The 9624-nt window shown below is 38.0% G+C and overlaps 2 protein-coding genes across 2 annotated transcripts; both read left to right on the plus strand.

Moving 5' to 3' along the window:
- The first annotated feature begins 274 nt into the window (after positions 1-274).
- Positions 275-5285, plus strand: gpank1 (G patch domain and ankyrin repeats 1). The gene is made up of 4 exons (XM_056772013.1): positions 275-1077; positions 1321-1601; positions 3948-4057; positions 4294-5285. Exons 1-4 carry the CDS (start codon positions 870-872, stop codon positions 4742-4744), a joined length of 1050 nt encoding a protein of 349 aa, XP_056627991.1. The 5' UTR covers positions 275-869; the 3' UTR covers positions 4745-5285.
- A 165-nt stretch (positions 5286-5450) lies between these two features.
- On the plus strand, positions 5451-7807 carry si:ch211-145b13.6 (T-cell ecto-ADP-ribosyltransferase 1). The gene is made up of 4 exons (XM_056773369.1): positions 5451-5521; positions 5689-5763; positions 5858-6564; positions 6645-7807. Exons 2-4 carry the CDS (start codon positions 5716-5718, stop codon positions 6748-6750), a joined length of 861 nt encoding a protein of 286 aa, XP_056629347.1. The 5' UTR covers positions 5451-5521; positions 5689-5715; the 3' UTR covers positions 6751-7807.
- Positions 7808-9624: the final 1817 nt, after the last annotated feature.

Here is a 9624-nt window from a genome sequence, read left to right on the forward strand (position 1 = left end):
TGCATTGAGAGAAAAAATTTGTAGACTGGCACAAAACATTCTGCATTAATGTGCAGATATAGACCGCAAACAGGACACAATAGGGGTGAACTACGTAATTATGAATATACTCTGTGTTTAAAATACAACCATCTCCAGTTATTGATCTTTTTCCCTCAGGTATATTTGTAAAACGAATTAAATTATGTATTGTAGCACCTTTCCTTAATTATTCATTCTAATTGCATAAAAGCGTCTACTAAATACCTAAATGTATATTTTGTAAGATTAGTTTGATAATCCGTTTGATAAAAAGAACGCTCTATTACAGGCATTGATGGGAATAAATCTGTTTTCCCAACACTGTCCAGATGGTGGCGGTAATGCATGTAAGCTGATGGTCAACCCGGAGTTAGCATATGAAGAAGAAGAGGAGAAACCGAGCACACACTACGTTTATGTGTAACTGTTGTGTACTTTATCGTGTACTTTTTGTTTTTATCTTGTTCAGTTCACACGTATCAATCACACATTAATGCTAAATGAAAACGTTTAGATATGTCTTTCGTTTAATTGATCTCATTGTATGTATGTTTTATGACGCTGCTTGTCCTGCTCTCCAATGAATCGAAAGTTGTTTTTCGTGTCTAGTGTAAATTTCATTCTTTGTTTACTTTATTGTAAAGCAAAATAAGGAATGATTATTTAGAGTATTGATATTTGTTTTACAGTTTAGACCTCCGTGTATTGTGTCTTTGAATCAGTCCCCTTTGCCTCCCACTAATGTGTTACTATTTTAAAGCTTCTCTTTGTGCTGAAACCAACGACAAGAGCAGGACCGGTATATTTCAGAAGTCTTTTAAATAGCAGAAATCGAAGATGTGATAAAGATGAGTTACCCTGCAATACGCAGCCCTATGTACTTCACTAAAGCCAAAGAGGAGGAAAAGCTTTGGATAGAGGGAAAGAAAAAAGAAAAAAAGAAAGTCCTTACTGGACAGGAGGCCAAAGACTTTTACCAAAGCCTGCTACAAGAGAGCTGTGAAGGAAGACCAAGAGAGGCATGTGATGTGACGACAAGGAGAGTGAAAAGAGGAGGCAGGTATTGATGGATTTCATTTAACGTTAATAAGAAACATGACAAACGTGATCAAATATGGGCTAAAACTGATTGTTAGATAAGTGTCTGCCAAACACAAAACCTTAAATATTTAAATACATTTATATTATGAATCACTGTAAAAACAACAGCATTTCATAACATTAATAACCAAAGTACAGTACTTAAATAGTTTTTTGTAAATAGATTGAAAATTATTATTCTTTATGTTGTGACATGAGGGCAAAATCCAAGAAGAGGAGCGGGACGAAGATCAGAAAGTGGTCGTGTCCAAACGGCACTTAGTGGCACTTCAGAGCGCAATGGCCACAAACTTCTACAATACGCCCAGGAGGGCAATATTCAGGGCCTAAGGGACCTTCTGCAACATGGCTGTGACGTCAACTTCCGTGATGATTTTTTCTGGACAGGCGTGATGTGTGCAGGTCAGGCAGGGAAGACAGAGGCTGTACGGCTGCTGCTGCACGACGGAGCTGCGTGGGTGGGCGTAGTGGACAAACAGGTGTGTAAAAAAACAAGAATTTTTATAAGATTGATAGTCCGATTTGAGATAATAATATTGTTACGTTGTCTGCACAATGCAGATTTGTATCTGCTGTAAATGTGCTGTATATAGCCACTGCATTACATAATGCCAACCATTTAGTTTACATTCTAGATTTCTGACTTTATTTACATTTATGCATTTTGGATGACACTTTTATCCAAAATGACTTTATCTGACGTTTCGTCGCTTAGGAATCATAAGATTCTATCTGCATTCTGAGTAGTTTTGAGGGATTGAGCTTCAAAGTTTTTGCAATTCATATAGCAAAAATGATATGAGGAACAAATCTCTTTCATTCGTGAAAAAGACAGAGAACCCAAATGTATTCTAAATGTACAATATCAACAGTTTCTAAGTTTTTAATTGGGGATTTTTGGAACAGATCAGATGCAGATAGAAGCTTCCAATCACTTTCTTCTGGTTCTATCTGCAAAACATTCATTAAAGCAATGCATTTCTAAGCATCACGAACAATTGACTTATAATTTTTATTAAAACATGAAATTAGTGTTGTAACAATGTGTAAAAAAAGATACAGTTATGTGGTTTTTATGACATTTATTTCATATTTTAGGACACTATTTTCTTGTTTAAGTTTGCAAAAAGCTAGTTATTTTGAGTAACTATAAATTATAAATAAACATTAATTAAAATAAATATATATATTTATTTGGCATCTCTGGAAAAATTGTCCGTAGGGTGTGAGTGCGTGAGTGTGTGTGCCCTGCGATGGGTTGGCACTCCATCCAGGGTGTATCCTGCCTTGATGCCCGATGACTCCTGAGATAGGCGCAGGCTCCCCGTGACCCGAGGTAGTTTGGATAAGCGGTAGAAAATGGATGGATGGATATATATTTATTTAGCTTTCCTGTAGCTCAGTGGTTAGAGCATTGCGTTAACAACGCAAGTTTGTGGGTTCGATCCCAGGGGATTGCAAATACCTATGTAAAATGTATAGGATAAAGCAATGTAAGTCGCAGCGTCTGCCAAATGCCTAAATGTGATGTAAATGTAATATTTAGTGTTTGGTTCATCTTAATTTAATGCAACTCAAAGTTTAATTTTTAATTTATCTAAACATAGTTTTTTAAGACACTTCAAATGTTATTAAATTAAATTATATAATTTCATATAACTTAACTTGTACTTGCAATGTTTCTTAAATATTTTGTGGCAACTGATTGCCTTTTTTTTGTACTCTAATATCAACATTTTAGGCAGAACAAATAAAACATTTGATATCAGTAAACAAAGTACAAAAATGTATTTTAAAACATTAGACATCAAAACAGTTCTGTACAACAAAAAGGCACACCAGGTCAAAGAAAATTAATGGAAATTTTGACTAATGGAACAGGCATTATGCAAACAACAATAGCCACAACAGAGGTGTCTTCACTCAGAAAAATGGGAAGTGCACAGAGCACTGTTGTTCTCCTTGTTTGTACATCATATTGATCCTTAAAGTTCACATTGAAACCACTGTTTAAAGTAAAACACTTGTTTTAGCAAGGACAAATCCAAACAATGCTAATTTGACATGGAATATGTGGGTGGATGATGTGAGTGTAGCCTATACCAAGTATAAATTGTCTGCAACATTATTTAAACAGCTGATTACTTGAATATTTTTGTAGCCAACGAAATTCGAAATAAGAATGCCTGTAATTGGACTGTCGAATCCAGCAGCCCTGCGAGTGCGAACGTCTGGGTATCTATGTGGAGGCAAAGCGAAGCAGGAGTGCTGGACGTTCAGCGATGACGTCACATTTAAACCGCCACTAGATGGCGTACGTTTCACATTAAAATATTTGATTATGGTTCAATTTACTGTTTGAAGTCCCACTAACTCTAAACTTTAGCGTAATTGTAAAAACGATTTTTTTTACTGTTAACTTAAATCTCTGATAGATGTTGAATGAACTAAAAAGTAATAGGCTCGCAGATAGAACCTTATAGAATCAAATTAAAATTTGATTTTTTATATAGGACCATTTTGTTTTCTTAAAAACTCCCAAAATGTACACATAAAAAAACATGGCATCATGTAAATATGTTGGCAGAGAATAAGAATATGTGAAAAAGTCAATTCTGAGAAAAATGTCAGAAAGAACCTAATAATTCTAAGGTGACGATTTGATCGGTATGTGTGTTCTCTGGTATTTATAGGGACAAAACATATTACAGCTGTGTATATTCCCTAACAATGCCATTAAGCTATGACATTGGTAAGAAAGTCACTTTGTCTTTGTCATTTATTTTTTCACATTTCCTCTCTTTGTCTCTTGTTTCGGTATACAGGGAAGGGATGCAAGGGATTTGGCCGTGCAGGCAGGTCACCATGACGTGGTGAGAGAGCTGGAGCAGTTTGGAGTGTCAGAGAGTGCACCCACTTCAATTGGAACAAACAGGTTTGACCTAAAATAGCTTTTTTCCCCCCAAAGTCTGTGTGCCTATTACTTTGGTTTTCAACAATTCACCCGGAGAGCTTTACACATCTAAATATAAATGTTATCATTAATGGACAGTGCTGTGTGATTTTTGTATCATTTGAAAGTATTAGTAATTCAGTGTTTTAAAGCAAATATTTTTTTTCGACACAAGACTTTCTGTATGTAACACTTTATGTCCGTGTGTCTTTCAACAGTGTTCATTCTCAGTGGTGTAGTGTATGTGCTATGCATTACACCGACAGCACTCAAACACACAACAGGTCCACGCTGCACCAATTCAGTGAGCTCCGCCCCCCATCCACCCCGCAATACTGCCTGCCCTCTACCAGCAACAGTTTTAAAATGATGCTCCGCTTGGGATGGGACCCCTCTTCCGGTCTTGGACCCTCTCACTCTGGCCGCAAAAATCCAGTCAGCACAGTACTTAAGAGGGACCAAACTGGCTTCGGGTACGGAAGGACCCCACAGCCTAAAGTCACTCATTTTCAGGCTAGAGATCCTCACGCAGTGCAACATAAACCTAAAGAAAAAAGAATAAGACAGGAGAGAGGATCAAAGCTCAACGTTAAAGAACTAAAGAGAAAAGAGGAGAGAGACAAAATATGGGAAAGAGATTTCCGCTCTTCATTTAATTTTGACCTCTGAGACCCTAAACATTATACTGGGAAGTAGCTGCTGAATGGTTTCAACCATTAAGATTGTATAGTAGGAATTTGTTTGATTTCCAAGGTGCTATTTTCTTTTCAGCTAACAAGATAATGATTCAGTACATCTCAGAAATGAAAACAAATAAAATGTTGTAATTTTCTGTATTTTACATGCGCTAAAATGCACTGACTTAGTGGCCAAAAAAGATCTTCAGTTGGCAGATTTGTACAATATTTGAAAGTATTAGATACAATTATTTGGAAAAAATTAACCTGTCTGTGTGGTCTTCATGGGTGCTGTTTTTATTCGACAAAATTCAAAAACTTTATTCCGGTATAATCTGGTGTAGTTTATTTATTTGTGTGTATGTGGGCCCTCATCTCACAAATTAATTTTTGTCTGTTAGTCCTCTGAAAGGAAGTTGGAGGAATGCACAGTTATATGACAGTATGTATCATATTCATGTGCCTCTGTTTTTACTTCCCTGCCTTTCAATAAAATGCTTAATATCTGTGTTTCTTTAAAACAAGAATCTGCCTATTATTCACACACAAAATTCCTGTTCTTCATAAATATATTAACTGTAGCTTCTCTCACAAGATTTGCCTGGCTAGCTTTGCTGAGTACTGAACCATTTAAAACAGGAAGGAAAAGGCAGAGTGTAGCTTCTGATAAGGCTTCCTCCACAATCTTTGGCATTCGGTGAACACCCTTTAGTCCTTTGCAGTCTGGTCATTCGATTTCTGCTTATCAGCCCTTCAAACAACCAAGACGGTGAGTTCAGATTTTTTGAACAACCTTTTTCTGAAAGTCATGATGGTTTGATGTTCTTCATGTTATGGGGAGTTATTTAAATAATAAATAAATAGGTTAAATTTTCCGGACAGCATGTTTTTATAAAAGCTTTTTTAATCTATATTCTCTCCCTCTGTTATGTTTAGACCTGTGGCCGTTAACCAGTTTAGACAATGGGAAGTGTGAGGTTTCCTGCATATTTTTTTGTCCTCTTGTACAGTGTAAGCTCTTAATTACATCATAATTTATAAAACTCATCACACTGTGGGGTTCAGAGATTCATATTTTTCCTGTGTAATATGATTCTGCTTTCAGACGTTTGGTCGGTTATCTAATGCGGTGATACATTTACACATGTTTCCTGAAGTTGTGGATTACAGCAGTTGCAGGGATGAGATGTTTCAGATAGTAACGAAACCAGGAGGTCTTCTGCAACAAGAGCTGAACAACAGTAAAGAATTTAAAATGATGTGGGAAGCTAATGCAACATGCAAAGAGAAGATTCCAGGGGCCAAACAGGAGCACATGGCTGCACTGAAGAGCTATGCAGACGCTAGTCATAGATTTCATAAATTATTCAACATGGAGCTTTACAGCAAAGGCAAGAACATCACAGAGTATCAAAATGATTTTCATTTTAAATCTCTTTACTTCCTGCTGATAGATGCCATGCAACATTTAAGAAAAGACATGTGTAAAACGATTTATTCTGGCGGAGAAAATGAAGAGCTAAAATATGGGGATTTGGTCAGATTTGGGACTTTCTTGCCAGCAAAACTGAAGTATAGTGATGTATTAGAAGATTTAGATGATATTGGGACTATTTTGAACATTACTTCATGTTCTGTGTTCAACATTGATGACAAATGTCAGTCAGAGGAAATTGATCTGCTGATTTCCCCCATGGAATCTTTCGAGGTTAATGAAATCAGGATTATTAAAAAGCCAGATGAAACATTAACACAGATCACCATGGTGCCACATGCTTTCAAGAACTCCTTCGACTGCAACTCGTTTTTCAAGTAAGCAGAGGAGAGCAGTTAAATCTTACATTTTTCATATGATTCGCTGACTTAAAGTTGCTCTTTTTCTTTGTCTTAAGGTCAAGCTCCAAACCTGAGAGGTCCTCGTCCAATTTGCTTAGTTCCAGTGTAACGAACCTGATGGCTCCCATTGTGATGGTGTACTTTTACACACTGGATCTGTAATATAAACAACTCGGTATGGTCTCAAACCATACAAATCAAGGCAACATACACTGTAAACATTTTTTTTTTGAACAGGAAAAACAGAAATATACCGTAAAATATTTCTTTCTGTAAAATGCTAGGATATAAGGATATATACGGAAGCCGCTAGGTGTCGCCGCGCTGCAACGGAAGAAAACACATGCAAACATAAAAACACATGCAAATTCAAAAAGCCTCTTCATTAGTTTGGTGACATATGTCTTGCAAATACACAGAACACAAACAAACACAAAAACGCGCAGCAAATCCTTGCAACTCATCCGCGCAAAACAAACAAATACAGAGACGCGCTGCAAATTGGCAAAAACACAAAGGAAGTGTTTCCAGGGGGACTCAAATAACTGATGCACAATGGTTGTAATGGCTTAATTTCACTGAGGCCATATTTGTAGGTGGAATTATCAACAAAGAACCTATATTGGAGTCCAATTTTCTTTGTTGTCGATCGTGTTAAATATACTTTATGATTAATTCAACACTATTAAACGTAGTGCAGCTCACAATATGTTTCATGGTTTCTTTTAATGGTTTAAAATAATTAAATTGTTCAAATCGGACGGCTACAATAGAAAAATGCATAAAAACTGTGTTTAAACCCACGCGTGACAAAATCATTAAACAGAACGGACAAAACAGAATGTTTATTGACAGCCTGTTGTAGCCTATAAAAATGTTTTTTTTTTTGTATATTGTTGACATACAACAATATGTAATATATATAACTCCACCTACGAATATGGCCACAGTGAAATGAAGCGCCTTCCAGCCATTGTGCATCAGTTATTTGAGTCACCCTTGCAGGACATATGTCACCAAACTAATGAAGAGACTTTTTAAATTTTAGGTTTTTTTTTCCGTTTGCCTTTGTTTTCTTCCGTTGCAGCGCGGCGACACCCATCGGCTTCCGTAGATATATATTCAATTGTTTTCCCCATTCTTCATGTAAATGTATTGTCTCTTTCTGTAATTTTATCGTTTTTGAGCATATTTCAAATATAAACTTTAAAATAACGTTTTCCATGTAAAACAATAGGTATCCTAATAACAATAAGTTAATGGAGTGAATTGCTCCCTAAACTGACCCAGTTTTTTTCATGTTCTCTTAAGTTTAAAAATAAAAGGAGAATTTAGAAAATGAACCTTAAAAGAGTCAACACCATAAGACATTAACTAAAAATGTTTCACAGACATGTGACTAACAGAAATAGAATAATGTGTCCGTGAATGAAGGTAGGCTCAAAATCAAAAGTACCAGTCAGTATCTGGTGTGGCCACCAGCTGCTTGAAGTACTGCAGTGCATCTCCTGCTCTGGTCCATGGACTGGACCAGATTTGTCAGTTCTTGCTGTGAGATGTTACCCCACTCTTCCACCAAGGCACTTGCAAGTTCCTGGACATTTCTGGGGGGAATGGCCCTAGCCCTCACCCTGCGATCCAACAGGTCCCAGACGTGCTCAATGGGATTGAGATCCGGGCTCTTCGCTGGCCATGGCAGAACACTGACATTGCTGTCATGCAGAAACTCACGCACAGAACAGGCAGTATGGCTGGAGGCATTGTCCTGCTTGAGGATCATGTACGGATGAGCATGCATAAAGGGTACCACATGAGGGAGGAGGATGTCTTCCCTGTACCGCAAGGCATTGAGATTGCCTCCAATGACAACAAGCTCAGTCTGATGGTGATGTGATATACCGCCCCAGACCATGACGAACCCCCCACCTCCAAATCGATCCCGCTCCAGGGTACAGGCCTCGGCGTAACGCTCATTCCTTCGACGATAAACACGAATCCATCCATCACCCCTGGTGAGACAAAACCGTGACTCATCAGTGAAAAGCACTTTTTGCCACTCCTGTCTGGTCCAGCGAAGGTGGGTTTGTGCCCATAGGCGGCGTTGTTGCTGGTTATGTCTGGTAAGGACCTGCCTTACAACAGGCCTACAAGCCCTCAGTCCAGCCTCTCTCAGCCTATTGCGGACAGTCTGAGCACTGATGGAGGGATTTTGTGTTCCTGGTGTGACTCGGGCGGTTGTTGTGGCCATCCTGTACCTGTCACAAAGGTGTGATATTCGGTGTACCGATCCTGTGCAGGTGTTGTTACACGTGGTCTTCCACTGCGAGGATGATCAGCTGTCCTTCCTGTCTCCCTGTAGCGCTGTCTTAGGCGTCTCACAGTGCGGACATGGCAATTTATTGCCCTAACCACATCAGCAGTCCTCATGCCTCCCTGCAGCATGCCTAATGCACGTTCACGCAGATGAGCAGGGACCCTGGCCATCTTTCTTTGAGTGTTTTTCACAGTCGGTAGACAAGTCTCTTTAGTGTCCTGCGTTTTTAGAACTGTGACCTTAAATGCCTACTCTCTGTAAGCTGTTAAGGTCTTAACGACCATTCCACAGGTGCATGTTAATTAATTGATTATGGTTGATTGAACATGCATGGAAAACATTTTTTAAACCCTTTACATTTAAGATCTGTAAAATGGGACGTTTCTTTTTTTGCTGAGTTTATTTGCCTAAAGTCATTCCATTACATATACCAACAGAGGGCGCTTTTTAAATGCACCACTCAAGCTATTTAAGTTACTGTTTTGTTTCAAAAATGGATTCTATTGCATTGGAGTGCGTTTATATAGAAAATGTTTCTTCTTCGTAAGCTCGTAATCAAATGTAACGTTTAATGATTTATAAATGGTTTAAAAGGTTAAGATTCATAGTTCAAAGCTAGATGTTTATTGGAAGAGGTGAAACTTTCTATAATAAAACGATTGACAAAAGCGTACGTGTGCGCGCGCGCATGAGAGAGAGAGAGAGAGAGAGAGAGAGAGCAG

Source organism: Triplophysa dalaica, chromosome 2 (genome assembly GCF_015846415.1).
Source record: "Triplophysa dalaica isolate WHDGS20190420 chromosome 2, ASM1584641v1, whole genome shotgun sequence".
Lineage (NCBI taxonomy): Eukaryota > Metazoa > Chordata > Actinopteri > Cypriniformes > Nemacheilidae > Triplophysa > Triplophysa dalaica.

Coding starts and splice junctions, on each gene's coding strand:
- gpank1 (XM_056772013.1), top strand. CDS start 870: ATGAGTTACCCTGCAATACGCAGCCCTATGTACTTCACTAAAGCCAAA. Junction 1,078..1,320: donor AAGGAGAGTGAAAAGAGGAG/GCAGGTATTGAT, acceptor TTGTGACATGAG/GGCAAAATCCAAGAAGAGGA. Junction 1,602..3,947: donor TGGGCGTAGTGGACAAACAG/GTGTGTAAAAAA, acceptor TTCGGTATACAG/GGAAGGGATGCAAGGGATTT.
- si:ch211-145b13.6 (XM_056773369.1), top strand. CDS start 5,716: ATGGGAAGTGTGAGGTTTCCTGCATATTTTTTTGTCCTCTTGTACAGT. Junction 5,764..5,857: donor TTTTTGTCCTCTTGTACAGT/GTAAGCTCTTAA, acceptor TTCTGCTTTCAG/ACGTTTGGTCGGTTATCTAA. Junction 6,565..6,644: donor GACTGCAACTCGTTTTTCAA/GTAAGCAGAGGA, acceptor CTTTGTCTTAAG/GTCAAGCTCCAAACCTGAGA.